We start from the raw sequence: 18,025 nt of genomic DNA, 5'->3' as shown, positions 1-18,025 counted from the left end.
ATAGACTGGACAGGAAAAATGTGGCACATATACACCATGGAATATTATGCAGCCATTAAAAACGAGGAGTTCGCGTCCTTTGTAGGGACATGGATGAACCTGGAAACCATCATTCTCAGCAAACTGACACAAGAACACAAAATCAAACACCACATGTTCTCACTCATAGGCGGGTGTTGAACAAGGAGAACACATGGACACAGGGAGGGGAGCACTATACATGGGGGTCTGTTGTGGGGGAGTGGGGGGGACAGCGGGGGGGTGGGGAATTGGGGAGGGATAGCATGGGGAGAAATGCCAGATATGGGTGAAGGGGAGGAAGGCAGCAAATCACAATGCCACGTATGCACCTATGCAACAACCTTGCATGTTTTTCACATGTACCCCAAAACCTAAAATGCAATTAAAAAAAAAAAAAAAAAAAAAGATTTCACCAATGGTAACCTGGGAAAACATATTGGTGAGGAGAATGCATGTGTAATGATTCAGTCATCTGAATGAAATGGGGAAAGCAATGCCTATAAGGACAGTGGGGTTTGCTGGTTATTGCTAAGTTGCTATGATGCTCTGCAGAGGGATAATGAGAAAGTGAGAGCTGTTAACAGGCAGTTAAAGTCTAAGTATAAAAGCTTAGTTTGGTAGCTTACAATGAGACCCTTATTTCTGGCTATGGAAGAGCAGATAGAGCTAAGCATCCAACTGGCGATCTGTTCATTAGAGTTCTAGAGACATTTAAATGCTCAGTTGAGGCAGGTGTGCTCTGTTAAAGCCAAGAAAACTTGCATGAGGGCACATGAACAGAGTGGTCACAGTGGCAGAAATAAAGGCTATGTAATGAGCTCCCACACTCACCAAGGCCAATATGGCTACTGCTGCCTCTGAATGTCCTGTTAGCTGCCCATCGGATTTTAATATATAGATATGCAAGGAGCCAATAATAATAAAGATAATATTGAAGAAAAAGAACAAGGTGGACAGGCTTGCTTTCTGGACATTGACACCTACTGTAAGGCTGTGACAATTAAAAAACTGTGATACTATTATAAAAATAGACCAACAGAACAAAATAAAGTCTATAAATAGACATGTATCTGTATCTATGTCAACATTATACAGTTGTATATCAACATAAATAATACATGCATATTTATTTGTTGTCTATATTTATGTATTCTTGATAAATTGGCCCTGAAGAGCAGTAAGGAAAGAACAGTCTTTTCAATAAATGGGACTGTTTTGATTGGAAAAGAGAAAACCTGAAACTTAACTCCTACCTCACACCACACACACAGTTAATTCCAGATGGACTACAGATGTAAATGTGAAAGGTAAAACAACAAAGTCTCCAGAAGACAATATAGGGGAAACATTTAACTTTGGCATAAAAATATAATTCTTAAACAGTACATACAAAGCACTAACCATAAAAAAGATTGGATAATACAGATTATATTAAATTAGTAATTTCAAAGAAAATTAAAATAAGAAATAAGCCACAGAGAGGGAAATGATATGGCAATAAACACAAAAAGATGCTCTCAACCTTACTAGTAATTGGAAAAATGAAAATTTAAGTAACGCTAAGAGATTGCACTCTAGAATGCTTAAAATGAAATAGAATAATACCAGAGGGTAACAAGGATGTGGAACAACAGGAATTCTCAGACTGCTGGTGGGAGTATAAATTGGTACAATGTTTTTGGAAAACATTTTTGGCATTATCCACTAAAGCTGAAAATATGCTTATTCTATGATCTAGTAATTCCACTTCTAGGTATATACTTAACAAAAATGCCTGAAAATGAACAAGAAACATATGCAAAAATATTCATAGCAGTATTATTTGTAAGATGCCCCAAATTGTATATTAAAATATTCATCAACAGTAGAATGGGTAAACTGTGGTATGTTTACACCATGGACTACTATAAAGCAATGAAAAGGGCCAGGTGCAGTGGCTCAAGCCTGTAATCCCAGCACTTTGGGAGGCCGAGGCGGGTGGATCACAAGGTCAAGAGATCGAGACCATCCTGGTCAACACGGTGAAACCCCGTCTCTACTAAAAATACAAAAAATTAGCTGGGCATAGTGGCGCGTGCCTGTAATCCCAGTTACTCAGGAGGCTGAGGCAGGAGAATTGCCTGAACCCAGGAGGCGGAGGTTGCGGTGAGCCAAGATTGCGCCATTGCACTCCAGCCTGGGTAACAAGAGTGAAACTCCGTCTCAAAAAAAAAAAAAAAAAAGCAATGAAAAGGAACAAAGTAGTTAGAAGTAACAATGTGGTTAAATCTCACAAAATTTTAAGAGAAGTCAGACAATAAAAAGCGCATTCCTAAAGATGCACTTTAATTAAAGTCCAACATAGAGGCAAATTGAACTACAGTATTCAGAAACACATGCTGAGATAGCAAACGTCTAAATGGAAGTAAAGAAGTGATTACCATAAATCAGGATAGCGGCTATCCTTAGGGATGGAGTTAGGAAACAGGTGGTGATTAGAAGGGTGCATGAGAAGCACTTCTGGAGTGATGGCAATATTCTATTTCTTGACCTGGATGGTGGTTACACTGTAATAATAGATTACTGAGCTGAAAATTTTATGTACTTTTCTGTACATGTTTCATAATAAAAAGATTAAACAATCAAGCAAAAGGAATGAGTCAATTTTTGAAATCAAGATGAAAAGCCTGGTAATTGGTTAGGAGGCCCTTCTCTTTATTTTCTTAATAATATGTAGTTTACATTGAATTATCCACATTCTTTTGCTCAGACCCTATGCCAGACATTTCTGAGATGGCTGGCTAAGGGTAAAAAGTTTATTGCCAAAGAGCTGTAGAAAATTAACCAAACCAAAAATCAAACCTAAAAATCTGGTCTACTTATAATATGCTCTAAAAACCACAATAGAATCAAGCATAATTATTTATGTAGAAGGAAATTTCTTTAAAGGAAAAGGATTCCTGTCCACAGAGTAAATTAGGCAGATGAGATAACTCAGACATGAAAGGGATACACAAAAAGTCAAATCCCTTTGCTGCTTTCTTGTTTCAAATTACGTAACTTTAGAGGCAGAATTATCTTTGACAGAATCTTTAGAAGTAAGATTTCTAGATTTAAAAGATAGCAGTATAAAGGATAGCTGAGCATGTTAAAATGTGAATAAGACAGAAATTGTGTAGGTGTTAACAGGAAAAAAAGGGAGGACTGCATAATATACCTAAGTAGAAAGAAAACCAAGATGATATTGAATCTAGAAAAGTGGAATGAAAAGTCTTAAAAAGATAGGAAGATTCATCTGCATGATTTGACAATGAAGGAGAGCCTTTGAATGGACTTCATAAGAAAAGGAGATCAAACTCATATTACAGTAAATTTGATGTGAAGAATTTCTACATGGGAGTTTAATCATGGGATTTAGATATTAAGGAGATTGGTCAATCTTCCCAAGAGATAGTCCTTCCACCCGATTCAGACCTCAAACTCTGTAAAAATTCAACTGTTTCTGGCAATTGTCTTCAGACTGCTGGAAAGAAAAAATCATACGTAGTAAATTGGATCCACCATAAATTCATTGTCACCAACCTTAACAATGGCTTCAATATTGTGATAATTTCCTATTTCCTTGGAAAGTTCTCCCATTTTCACAATGACTATTGTTAAGCCATCTCTACTTTTCTTAACACTGTTTACATTCTTCGTATTCCCCAATCACCCTAAGCAGTGTTGTCATCTACTTCAAAGAAAAAAATCAATTTCAATTTTTTGGCACCAGACCTTCAATTTAACAGCTGTGATGCTTTTCTCCTTCCTGTATATGAGGTTTCCTTCCACAAATATAAAATTAATTCCTCCCTCCATTCACATCAGTGATCCTCTCCCTGCCTAATATCCCCAACTTTATCATCCATTCTCCCAAACCTGTTCCTCTTCTAATGTTCCACCCATCAGTAAGCCAGTACCCTGGAAGTCATCCTTGACGCCTTCCTCTCCAATTATCAAGCCCCATATATTCCACATCCTAAATATCTCTTAAATCTATCTCATTATTTCTCTCTACCATAACTATCATCTGTCCATCCATTCTAACAGCCTGACTGGTCTCTTGACTGGCAAGCTGACTTCTCTCTAATCCATTTACCACTTTGTAGCCATCAGCTATCTTTTCAAAATGCTATACTGGTAACTCACTTCTTCAGTTTTATTGCCCATGGAATAAAATGCAAACTCCTTACTATGTTTCTTAAGATCCTCTCGATTTGCTCCTGCTTATCTTTCTAATGTATTTCCAGCTATTGTATTGCTTGTATGCTTTGCACCAAGCATTTCCATACATTCACACGTTTCCTTTGACTGGGAGACTCTCCACACTCACTAACATTTATTTGTCTAGGTTCATCTCAAACCTTCAATGTCATTTCCTTTTAGAGGCCTTTCCTGACTTCCTAGACTAGGACTAGTCTCTCTACTATGAGCTTCCTTGACAACATTCATTGTTCTTTGTTAATTTATCTGTATACTCAGAAAGTAGGGCTCTGTCTATTCACTGTTGTGGCCCCAATACCCAGCACTCTCAAAACTCTGCAGGCATCAAAAAATGCTGCTGAATAAATAAAAATATAATAAATACATAATAAAAATATTATATTATTATGGATTTAATAATAATACGAGATGTGCTTCTTTATCTGGAATGGTATAAATAGTTACCATTGATTTTCATTAAAGTTAGAAGTGTAACATCTCATGGTTTTCATAGGTAAGAATGAAACGGACACTTTAATATTGGAAGCTGTTACAATGGAAAACATACTATGACTTAATGGCTTTTGTGTCTTTTATATTGTTTCCAGGCCAGAAAGGAAGATAGAGAATTTTAATATTCCTCGAGACATCGGTGTCAAAAGAATAGTATTGCAAAAGCTAGCTTAAAGACAGGATGGACAAATAAGAAGTTTATCAAGAAGTCTTTGAGTATAACACATACCATATACACAAAGATTACATTCATGTAGATACTATAAAATATTTAAAATCATTACCATTAAACAAATACACAAAAAAGAAACTATAAATACCTTGAGAAAGATGACTTCAATATATGCTGTTATGTTAATTTTTTTTCTAAAGGAAAAACAGTCAGAGCAGCTGGTCTTACAATAATGAGAAAAAGGTATTGATGACTAGTCTTCTAAAAAAAAAGTGCCTGAAATGTTCATTCAAGGCTGGTATTCATTCTTTATTCAGAGCGTGGTTGTCAGGCTTGAAAAGCAACAGAGATTACTGATGCATTCTAGAGCCAAATCACGGAGAACATAAATTTGCTCTCAGTACAACAATGAATAAAGGGAGGAAAAAACTTAATCTTTGTATTCCAAGGGTCCTATGCATTCTGTTTGGCTTCAGTAAAATTATTTTGATTAATTATAAGCTATATGACACAGTTAGTTTGATATTCCATTTCATTAGTTCAACATAGCAAAGCCATCCTTGAAACCCTGATACTGCATGATTATTATCTTGGTTTATTTGTATTTTTTTTTTACTAAGTAGATATTAGAGAAATAATGCATTCCAAAAGGAATTTCTGAACTATTTAGGAGCTTTAAATTTAGATTTGCTTCAGTTGAGGAAAGTGGTTTTAAAAAAAAACTAGGGTCCTGATATATGTAGTGGAGTGAAAATGCAAAAATAAACAGCAATGTTATGTTTACTAAGGGCAAAGTTAAAGCTGTGTTTTGAAAGTAATTAATGAGCACTCCCATGAAATTAAAACACAGAATTAATTTTGCTGTCTTAAGAAATGACTTCAGAAATACTAATATGTTTCACATTTTGGTTAGAAGAATCATTCCTATACTTTTCATTTATTAAAATACACACATACAGAGTTTTGATGAAATCAGGATTAGTTTTACATCAACTATGTTACTGAGATTAGTGGAGAAAGAAATTTTAAACAGGAGCAGTGCCTAGGAAGAAATAATTTTAACAGCCCTAGTGGACCAAACAAAAAAGAAGGTATTTCTGAACCTGCTTATGCGAAGAGATATTGTGAGCTGCGTATTTAAGACAACACCCTTGCTGTTGTGTAAATAGTCTATTTGGCAAGCTCAAATATGTAATAACTGTGATGTGAAATAGTATTACTTGAAAAAAGCTTATAATACAATAATTACAGAAATTCAAAAGGAACTTGAACCCAGGAGGTAGAGCCTGCCAAGATCGAACTGTTAAACTCCAGCCTGGGTGAGACTCTGGGCCCAGTCTCACTCCAGCCTACGGTGAGACTCTGTCTTAAAAAAATAAAAAGAAAGAAATTCAAAAGGAATATGAACTCCAGTTGTAATCAGAGAAGATTTCAAGAGAATACAGATGTGAGATGGTTATTAAAGGACAGAGCTTTCTAAAAGTGGAAACAGAGAAAGATGTTTCATGATTTATAAAACATAACCTAAATGAACCTTATTATCTTTCAGTAAATATTTACAACATGAAAATGCTTTGGAAGTCATCTCATGTGCCCAGATTATTTATAAGTCATGAAAGGCAGTGGTGATGGCTTAAAATGCTTTATAAATCTGAAGCTTATGAATATCCCTTCATTAGGAAAAGATACAGCGAAACTCCCTTTTCCTCCATAATGACTGCATTTCATCCCAAACACCACTGCTGCTAGGTATTTCCCTCTCCTCCTTCTGTCCCACCACAATGGGAAGGAAAAGGAGAAGGATCAGCATAATAAAAGCGAAAGGGATTGAAAGCTTAAGGGACTGAAAGCTTTGAGGAGGTAGAATAAACACAGAATATGTGAATTAAGGTTAAAAAGCATTCATTGAATTTCACAATATAGAGGTAAATGGGTGACGTCAACCAAAACAAGCAAAACCAATTGTTTCTCCCATGGTGTACAATGCATCTTTTTCTTTTTTTCCCCTGATTCTATGCTTGTGCCTGACCCTGCTGAGTAGTAAAACAATTTAACAGGAAAGTAATTATTACCCAGTAACTTTTATTCTTCTTAGGGTATGATAATTGCCACTGAATGCTCTGTTCCAAAATCCCCTCAGCAAGTTAAGCTAAATATCTAGATTAAAAAGATTATTTTGATTTTAAAATGGACACTACAAATCTGCTTATTTAGTCTGCAGGCACTTTTTCAACTTCCAAAAATGTTCTGTAAAACAAAAAGTCTAAAATAAACTTTACTACCATGTCTACTTCTATTATTAAGAAATCTTCACCAATTTCCTTTTGTAACATCCTTAGCTGCTTCAAAATCAGTACTACTATGTTTTGGTTATCTGGCCCCAAATATATATATATTTGAGTTTTATAAAACACATATATTAGTTGCTGCGTTTTGACCATAAGGACACTTAGACTTTAAACTGTGACATATTTTCTTGAGTTAAATTTGACAATATACATTTTCATGTGGTTAGAAAGGAACCTCAATGGCTATCTAATCTCTTGTTCTTTCTAAGCTACCCAAAAGAGCAAATCAAATCTTTTGTTTATTAAAGCTATCAGGAAATGTTATGTCCAAACTGAACAATAAAACTTGGTTAATTATTCCTAGTCTATTAAGATTACAGGTCATTAGTGGTCTGCCTAAATAACCTTCAAATCAAATTACTAAGTGACCTCACATATCAACTATTTATTGCCACAATAATGCTGGCAGCTCAAAACTTAGGTGTAGGACAATAAGCATTTATTTTTGCTCATGAAATTATGGATCAGTGGACTGGACTGGGCTGGGCTAGGCTAGGCTAACATCGTCCAGGCTTGCTTATCTGTCTATGATCAGCAAGCAAGTGAGTTTGGGCTTGGCTGGTCCAAGATGGTCTCTCCTGAGATACCTCTCCTCCATGAGGTTTCTGATCTTCAGCCAGACTAGTTTGGGATTATTCTCATGGCAGAGGCAGGTTTGAGACAGGGAGGTAGGGAGATGGACGAGAAGGCTACAGCTTGCAAGGTTTCTTGAGACTCAGGCTTAGAACTGGCACAATGTCACTTTTGCTGCATGCTATTATTGGCCGAATCAAGTTTCAGGGACACCCAGATTCAAGGGCATGGGAACAGAACTTACCTCTCAATGGGAAAAACTGGAAACTGTACTGCAAAAGGAGTAGACAGAGGCAAGGCTGAAGACTGCAGTCACTTTACAATCAACTTACTCAAACTTCATTTAGTCGTTTCTTTAAATGAAGTCATCTGGTATTAATGGTGCTTCCTCTCCACCCCTAAATCTAAGCTGTGCAAACATTAACTCATTTTATCATTGCAAAATATAATTTCTTTTTTTTTTTTTTTTTGAGATAGGGTCTCACTCTGCCCAGGCTGGAATGCAATGGCATGATCTCAGCTCACTGAAGCCTCAACCTCTCCAGGTTCAAGTGATCCTCCCACCCCAGCCTCCCAAGTAGCTGGCACTACAGGCATATCCCACCATGTCCAGCTAATTTTTGTATTTTTTTTGTAGAGATGGGGTTTTCGCCATGTTGCCCAGGCTGGTTTCAAATTCCCAGGCTCAAGTGATCCACCAGTCTCAGCCTACCAAAGTGTTTGGATTACAGGGATGAGCCCACCGTGTCTGGCTGCAAAACATAATTTCAAGAACACTGTTAAACTGAAATTAAGGTAGGCTGAAATTAGACAGCAAGTTGAGGTTTTAATTTAAAACCACAAGCAATTGAGAAATATAGAGTTTATGACCTTAATGGGGAAATAACATAAAAGCTACCTTACATAGTAGACAATATGAAGCTGTGCAATTAAGAGGAAATTATGTAGCTTAAGTGGTTTTTTAAATTTTCATTCACTATTTAGAGCCTACCTTACAGTATTTGATAAATTATGATAAATCATTTTATTCATAGAGCAACACCCATGAACTTTTAAAATGAACCATTTATTAAATCAGACTGTTATTCTTAACAGTTATGTAAGTTACATGTATGTTTAAGTCAGAGTATTTCACATGGAAAATTTTTTAACTCCTATAGGCAAGCAAAATCATATCACACAATATATAAGTGGGAAGGGGATACTGCTAAACATTCAAATAAGGCAAGTATTTAAAAACAATAAAACAATAATTAAAAAATTCAAGCATTCCTTTAAGAGAATTCAACACTACAAGCTAAATGTACTTTCTGAGTGTATTCATATAATCAAGGCAGTGTTTCTTCTTTTAAAACATCAGGAAATGGAATAAGGCTCATTAATAGATACAGCTGCCCTCAAGTTTCAATTTCAGTTGCTTTCTTTAAATTAAAATTCACGAAGTACACAATTAAGATATATCAAAAAACTGAATCTGCTACTCTAACAACAGCTGTCCATGCTTAATACTTAGTGATTTATTGGACCAAATTATGTCTTTTCAGGGGGAAAAAAAGATAAGCCACTCTAAAACATTTAGTTTGAAATGTATGCTAAGATTTTTCTTAGAAATCAAAAGTTATGGAGGAAAAGCGTTATTTATAAAAGAAAGCAAAACACTAGAATGACCAAACATTTTCAAGGAACAAGCACCACAAAGGACATTTGCATTCAGTTTTGTAGTATTTATCAATGCATTTTTCTTACTCCAACCAATCTACTTCATCAAATTCTGAATCATCTTCCGAATCACTATATTCAACAGCAATACGGCGAGACAGGATAGTGGCAACGTCATTTTCAATGCGTTCATGTTTAGCTTCCTGTTCACGCTGCTCTTCTACTTTGCGTAGTTGAATACCTGATACAGTGAATCCAAACCATTCGTTTAAATCAAAATACTAAATACTAGATATTATTAATATTTCTGGAATAAAATCAAATACACATGAGAAATACTAACAGGAAAATAAAAAGTTAGAAAAGAATGTGAAGAAATCATATTAAGAGAGGCATTAAATCTCTTATGTTATCTGTGTTATTAGCTGGTAAAACTTACCAGGTATCCCAGCACATATCTACAGTTTATTTATTCATCATGGTCTACTGTACCTCCCTGCTCACCACTCCCTAAAACATTAATGAGGTGGTACATTTCTTCTATCACCTCAATGGTCAAATAAATTAAACATTGTTGAATATGTTTTCTGTGGCTTTATTATCCATTGTACTCGAGGGAAAGGCACTATTATTCATTCTATATGCCCAGTGCCTGGCATGTTGTCACTGTTTAGAAAATAATGACAATAAATGAATATGAGAAGTCTTTCCTTAGTAAAGGGAGGAATAAAGGTATCTGGTATAGCAAGTGTCACTGATATCCGAAATGAACAGCGCTAATACTGAAGAAAATACCATTTTTAAAGGGGTTAATATATGCATTAAGCATAATATAAAGGGTTTTAATTAAATGTTCTATAACATTTAAGTCTGATATTTTAAATTTCTCATTCACTCAATGAACATTTTAAGGATACCTACAACGTATGAAAATAAAATGATTAAATGTGATCTATTTTCTTAAAGATAATTTTAAATATAAGGTTGATATAGTTTCTAAAGGCTATTTGTACAAAAACACGATCACCTAAAATTTTACAAATGAGGAACACATCTTTGTCTTAAATATTTAGAATGTTTCCAATGCTACTATAGCAAAGCTTTTCATGGTGCTCAGAAACTTACCTTTTCGTATTGCTTCCAGTAGCACACTCCTGGCATCACTGATTACAGGTAGGGTTGATGGATGGCGCTTTGGCTCAGAAGCAGGTATAACTTGTGATGGAGGAGATGGAGGCATTAATGGAACATGGGGACCTGGGGCAGTAGATGGAGTTGGATGTAGCCCAGAAGGAGGATGAGCAAGAGCTGTAACTGTGACAGGTGATGATGGTCGAATGCCAGGTGGAGGCAGAGGAGGCGGTGGTGGGGGTGGAGGCAGCCCCTGAACTTCACCTTGTGGGAGTGGATGAACTGGTACAGTCTCACATACTGGGGCAGCTCTAGCTACTGGTGGAGAGGGCTGTACTAGAGGAGGTGCAATTGGAGGAGGAGCTGGGTGAAGAACTCCAGGAGCAATCTGAAGAGGAGCTGGAGGTGGTGGTACTGCTGGAGCTTGCAAAGCAGTGGCTGGAGGTGGAGGTGGGGGAGGTACTGGAGGGGGAGGAGTTGAAGTCATTGAAGCTCTTAATGAGGAAGTTGACAAGGCAGATGGAAGAGGTGGTGGAGGAGGTGGGGGAGTGGGGCTCACAAACACAGGTGTTCTGCCTGTAGCTGGTGACTGAGGGCGATTTTCTATCAAACCTGTAGCAGAACTGAAATGACAAAGAGATTCTAGCAAGTTATTAAAAGAGAAAAGCCTAAAGAGAAAATCTAACCACACAAACTATAAACAACTATCAGTAATTATATCAGAATAGATCCATTAACATGCTCCTATAGAAATTTAACATTTTCAATAGTGTTTAGGAAAAAAAGAACTAAAAGCACATCAACAAAAAAATAAATGAGTGGTGCTTTGGTTTGCAGTAGTCTAAATGGTCTCATTCTCTCATGCAACTTTTGTATCCACTCAGACATTTTATGCTTACTTTGATAAATAAAATGCTCAATTCTATACTGATAGGAATCTCTGTAATGACTCAACTTTGATCATAATGCAATTTTGTAGCAATACTTGTGGCCAATACAATGCTGTATTTATACTGAAGCTATTAAGTCTTGTCATATGCTATTTCAGTTAAATCAATGACAGCTAATTACAAACCACAAAAAGAAATTTACAGCTCTCTTTCTTCCTGAGGATGGAACATCAAATGAGTCAGTGATAGAAAATTGGATTTTTAACTGAAAATTGTAAAGCTGATCTCTATATCTCTATTAGAAAATTTCTCAAATATTTATCCATTCGAAATTTATCATTTGGATAATAACTGACATGATTAAACTTCAAAATAGCTTTACTGAAAGATTATTATGAGCAACTGCCAATCCTCTCTAAAATTCTTTTAAGTATTTTTCTTACTATCAAAGTAGTATTAATAATCACATCTTTGGTTCCCATTTCTTAGACCATTACCCATATTGCAAAAAATTCTTAATTTTTCTTAATACACTGCACATGATATGCTTGATAACAACATTATAATAAAATGAAACAGACTTTAAATTCTTATTAGCTAAATTTTCCTATGAGAATGTGTCAGCTCTAATCAGAATACTGCAAATAACATCCCACAGACCAAATCTGACCTGCTCCCCATTTTTATAAATAGAATTTAGATGCAGACACATTCATTTGTTTATGTAGTCTATGGTGGATTTCGTGCAACAATGGCAGAATTTAGTACTTGTGACAGAAACTGTAAGCCCTGAAAGCCAAAAATACTATCTTGTCCTTTAAAGAAAAAGGTTACTGACTCCTAAGGTAAAACATCATATGCTTGTTCCAACATACCTGATACAGGTGGGTATGGGTTTTGCATCTCCCGCTCCATGCATTGGTGGAGGAGGAGGTGGTTCATGTGGTCTGACTAATACCCTTTCCTCAGCTCTAGTCAGAAGCTCACTCATCTGACTAAATGGCAAGGCAGAAAGTGAGTAAGATCCATCCATATGATCCACATATGTCTGAGGTCTAAAAGAAATATATAGTATCAGCGAATTTTCCTTGAATTATTGGGGTGAAAAGTGTTCTACATGAGCTATCAAATATTTAAAGTTTATCCTTTCAATGCCAATATTTTAACTATTTTTAAGAAACTTTTAGAAATGTATTACATTAATCCTGCTTTTAAAACAAAGAAAGTTGCTGGCAATGTAATCTACTTGTTGATTTAGAGATTTATTATGATGACCATCAGAGTTATTTTATTATTTTATAACAGAATACTAATTCAATTCACAGGATGAAAAGTATTACATATGTAATCTAATAAACAAGAAAATGATTAACTTTTAGCAAATTTAGAAAGCTATCTGCCTCTATTTCAGTTTTTTTCTTTACAAGAAGATGCCAATGACGAAAAGGTAGAATAGGAAAATGAGTTTTCTACTACTAGTATATCTCGGTGTGCTCTTAAACTGAAATGACTTTCAAAAGTCTTGCTCCAGAAAGGTCTCCCTGATATTAGCACCACAGAGGTGGCTAGCTATATTGTTTCTGTCCTTCTGCTGTTTTCAAAGGTACTAGGGTACTCAGAAACTAGCTGAGTAACATAGCAACATGTGACTTAGATGTAAGCAAAATTTTAGACACCTCGAACATGTTAAGATTTACAAATATTTACTAGTACAATCTGGGAACAAAGTTGGATTTAACAGATGTGCACAGAGCAAGTCAGAAACTACTGTATTTAGTGGGTCAGATAAATACCTTAATAATCAACTGTAGTAGAAATAAATATATCTATTGTTTATTAATTTTTTAATGTCAATTATTTCAGTAATACAGATGAATAGTATCTCTCAGATGTATATTTCTCCTAAAATAGGTCAAGCTGTTTCACACTTACGGCCCAATAATTTACATGTATATTACTTAAAAGAAAACCTTAAGTTCTTTTCCATTAAAAAAATCGTATGATTAGGCCAGGCACGGTGGCTCATGCATGCAATCCTAGCACTTTGGGAGGCCAAGGCAGGCAGATCATTTGAGGTCATGAGTTCAAGACCAGCCTGGCCAACATGGTGAGACCCCCATCTCTACTAAAAATACAAAACTTAGCTGAGTATGGTGGCATGTGCTACTTGGGAGGCTGAGGCAGAAGAATTGCTTGAACCCAGGAGGCAGAGGTTGCAGTGAGCCAAGATCACACCACTGCACTTCAGCCTGGGTGACAGAGTGAGACTCCATCTCAACAACAACAAAAAAATCATATGACTTTACACAAATAAATGTCTTCACAGAGAGATGCCAGTTTAATGTGTTTTCTGGATTTGGTTAGGGCCCCTGGTCACTGAGAAAGGAAAAAGACCCACTCTTTTCTACAAAAAGGGATGAATATTTTTGTTTGAAAGTCCTAATATATCTGAGGTGGGGGATGTGGCAAAAAAAGGAAGTTAGGGGAAAGTAAAAGGAACAAAACAGAACCCCTTCCCCACTCCTATTTTATATGCAACAAATCAATAGTATTTGAAAAAAAATACCAGACTCCACATTTTATGATGGAATTCTACCAGACTGTGCCTCAAATATTGAGAGGCTGTTGAGACCTCACACTAAAGCTAAAACAACCCTAAAGATCAGCCATTCCAACCACCTCTTTCTACAGATGACAAAACTAAGGTCCAGGTATGAAAATGACCTGCTCAAGGCCAGACTTTAGTGGGCTCACAGTGGTCAGGATTTTGAAATCATCTCTATATTTATAACAGGGTCTGCCTGTTCAACAGTTTAGGACTCAAGACTCAGAAGTACAGATATTACAAATAAAGCCAATGTTTTATCATTATTAAAAAAAAAAAGTAAAGAAACCTTGTTTCAAAATGAGAGGCTGGGCCATTAGCAACTTCAATATGCTTATGTAAGAGATTAGCATCATCTTCAGCCAGCTCTGGACCTTGGGCCAGCTTCTGCCATTCTCTCCGCCTGTCGTGAGGTGCTCTTGGCACTTTTTCTGGTTCATGAGGACGATCTAGATTTTTCTGCTATAACAGATGTATTGAAAGAAAGCCAAATGCTGAAGTGCTAATTTTTAAAAAAGAGGTTATAAGAATCAAAATAAAATTCCAACATCAACACTGAAAAAGACAATGTCATTATAATATAGTAAAAGTTAACACAGAAATGTTCACTTGTACATTCAGAGTTAAATCTTAGCCAGTTTGCTGTAATCCCAGTTTCCTGCCATGTTTTGTTTAACCCCTAATTTGAACTGATGTGCCAGATATAAAATAGTATACCTAAGGAATATAATTTGAGGTCAGAAAGTCTTTCAGATGAAAAAAGGTTCATGAACCCTCACTCCACAGGCATTAGTTTGAAATTGCTACCATGAATGGCAATATCTACTCTAACCAAAATGTAAAAATTTACTAAGGTTATGTTATCTGGGAAGTAACTGATTAGCTTAGCTAGCCAACACATTAGAAAAAAGTCCAATTATCTAATTAACCCATAATAAATATATCATTCAACAGAAAACCTGGTCTTTAAACAATAAGACAAAAAGTGATTCAAAACTGGGGGAGAAAGTAGAGAAAGCGGCCAAGCGGATAACATACATGAATAAAGTCAGTCGGGTGCAAGATGGGACATGCAGTGAGCTAGACAGATATGTCCATCTCAGGCACTGTAATTCAAAAATTTAGAAACCTCTGTGTTTGGCAAAAAACATACTGCCTACAGGCACAATGTAGCTTGCCAGTCACCAGTTTGCAAATGTTGGCGAGAACACTGGGTTACCATCTAGCAAAGATGATAACACAATGGCATTATGCAGGGATTAAGGAAAGTAGAGATAGCTACAGGATGAACAGAGAGGTGATAAAGACAGACTTTGCCTCCTTCGTAATTCAGCCTAAATCTAACTTTGCTTTATCCTTCTGTATCTTCAGTTATCATTAACATTAAATAAAGCATATACAAGCGAATTATGTTAGAAAGTAGAAAATGACAATAATAGAAATAACATAAATTTCATGAGAATATAATAACCTCTCCAAAACATTTAGGAGAGAAATGTTTAGGATGTGCTCTGCAGCAAGAAAGTATTAGCTTAATCTATGTTAATAATATCTGTACAAGATTCCATTGTTCCTTCTTACCAAAATGTTCCTCTCTTCCTTGGTCCACCTAACTCCTACCTGTTCTTCAAGATTCATTATAAGCTTTGTTGGAAGTGCTTACCCTGCCTGCTAGCTAAAGCAGATACTATTTTGTATTATCTAAACCCTTTATGCATACCTCTGCTATGGCACTTACTATACCATACTTTAATAATCTAATTGCTCATCTGCTCCCCATCAAACTGTGTTCTTTCTGTGGAGTTATAAAGACTTCAGTATTTAACTATATGGACCCAATAAAATAAAACTGTCAAAATACAAGATTAATGAAGTTCAATATATGTAACAAAACACAAATAGACAAAAATTAACCTCAATATTTTAATCTCTTGTAATACCTTCTGCTTCCTCTTTTCCTTCCTCTTATCCTCTGTATCTTGCAACATTTTTTCTTTCCATAGATCAAAGAAATATGAAGGATTAGTATAAAACTTCAGACCTTCTTTACCATCATCTCTGAAATATAAAATATCAGTTAAAACACACATTAGTAAGACTTAGGCAATAAGAATAGAAATAATTTCACTAAAATGTTTATCCTCTTACATTAATAAAATACAGCATGAGTTAAAATACTGCCAAAATAAAATTGAATATTGCCAACAATGGAAAATTTCTCACAAATCTGAGGAAACGAAGAAAAGTGGAAAACCAGATGCTTTTCCAAGTTGGCACTAATAATTTAAAGTACAGCTGGGCAATTTTCATCCCTAACTTCTGCTGAATCCCAAATTTTCAAAAAATGTCCTTTCGGCAATTCCAATAATTACAAATAGGTCTGCCAAAGATAAAAGCTTAAAAAGACAGTAACATCATCTAGAATAGAGAAATCTTGCAGTTTCTGCTAATACCATAATTTGTTATCTTGCTAAATCCAAAAGGTATCATGTAACAGTCATTCTAATAGTCACATTTATATCTAATGATTTGCACACTGACTTACAATTTCAAATAATTCTCTGAATACTATTTTATTCAGGATATGTGTTGTACATCTTAAATTACCCATTTAACAAACCATGTGAAAGAACTTCAAAGAAAGGCTGAATAATTCCCGATTTTATTCTAAGTGGTAAAAAGCATTTTAAAAAGATACTACATATTCATTATGTAAGAAGTTAACGTATACAGGTCAAGAGTAGACAAAACAAGCACAAATTATTGTGCTTATTTTGTCAGTAGGACAGAATTTTGAGCTTCTTCCATTTGATTAAAAATTAAATTAAAAGGACAATAATAACTCCCTATCTCTTTACATTAATAAGTTTACCAGGGGCTTTTCTTTACTTGTCAAAACAACTCTTTTGAATAGGTCTTGTCTATTGTATGCCAGAATCTTAGGAATTCATCCAGTGAATAAAGCAAAGGTTTTCCAAAGGTGGTTAGACAGAGAGGGCTCTCTGTGTTGGCTAGAAGCCAATGAAATAAAGAATGTTTGGGGATTTAGTATGTCAATCTGAAGTCTGAGATAAATAACAGGGCTACTATTTATTAACCTACCTACCTATAAGGAGTGAGTATATTGAGAGGTGGAGGCTGTTCACAAACATCATACGTCTCCTGTAATGGAATAGGCAAAGTCTTGCGATCGAAAAGCTGCTGGTCTTGAATTGTAGAACTTCGGAAAGCTTTCCTCATTGTTATATCTTGCAAAGACACTAAAAGAAAAATCAAGAATTCATTTTATTTTATTTTACTATGATGGTTTAACATAACCGCAAATTCATATACTTTGTCTAAAAGTCAGCACGGCTCAAGAGGCTGTGACTTTAGTGGTTTATGAATCAGAAATCAAATTTTAAATGTTCTATCATTATATTTACCCTTATCATTCTGTGCCTTATTTTCCCAATCAAATAGGTTTTAATTAGCCTTCGATTTCTAAGGCTCAGAGGGCCCTAATGATACCTGACACATATCTACATTTCAACCAAACATACCTTTTTCTTTCTTCTACCTGCCATCATGGGCCCCCACCAACTTAGGTTCTCTTCTCCTATAATCTTTTCCATCTCCCTTTATTTCTTCTTTTTACCTTACATGAGTAACTCTCAAGGGAATTACTCACTTATTACTGGCACTGTGGGCTAAACACACTGTTAACCTCCATGCTATGTATACTACAAATATTGTATGTGTACTATCAAGTTAAAACAAACTTTGCTGTAAAAAAACTTTTTTAAGTATTGGGTGATCTATATTATTCTCTATTTCACTTATCTTTTATCTGTACTATAAGGATTTCTACCTAACTATAAGCTCTTGAAGACTCAGACTATCTTGTACATTA

At 35.4% G+C, this 18,025-nt stretch overlaps 1 protein-coding gene across 6 annotated transcripts in view; it reads right to left on the bottom strand.

Moving 5' to 3' along the window:
• Positions 1-8,895: 8,895 nt before the first annotated feature.
• Positions 8,896-18,025, bottom strand: part of WASF1 (WASP family member 1) — a 134,626-nt gene continuing 125,496 nt past the window's right edge. For 4 of the 6 annotated variants that reach the window (XM_064360780.1, XM_012438421.2, XM_012438420.2 and 1 more), the window contains exons 4-9: positions 17,240-17,393; positions 16,074-16,191; positions 14,423-14,595; positions 12,404-12,583; positions 10,633-11,261; positions 8,896-9,748 (exon numbers count right to left, since the gene is read on the bottom strand). In XM_064360780.1, the coding sequence (XP_064216850.1) occupies positions 9,591-9,748; positions 10,633-11,261; positions 12,404-12,583; positions 14,423-14,595; positions 16,074-16,191; positions 17,240-17,393 (1,412 nt within the window). In that variant the 3' untranslated portion in view covers positions 8,896-9,590. The remainder of the gene's footprint in view (positions 9,749-10,632; positions 11,262-12,403; positions 12,584-14,422; positions 14,596-16,073; positions 16,192-17,239; positions 17,394-18,025) is intronic. The other 2 variants (XM_012438422.2, XM_021670491.2) reach the window with 2 other exon arrangements.

Source organism: Aotus nancymaae, unplaced genomic scaffold, assembly GCF_030222135.1.
Source record: "Aotus nancymaae isolate 86718 unplaced genomic scaffold, 86718_ANA_hifiasm-v0.15.2.pri h1tg000040l, whole genome shotgun sequence".
Taxonomy (NCBI): domain Eukaryota; kingdom Metazoa; phylum Chordata; class Mammalia; order Primates; family Aotidae; genus Aotus; species Aotus nancymaae.
The sequence above is the reverse complement of the archived record's forward strand: the minus strand, read 5'-3'. Positions and strand labels throughout refer to the sequence as shown.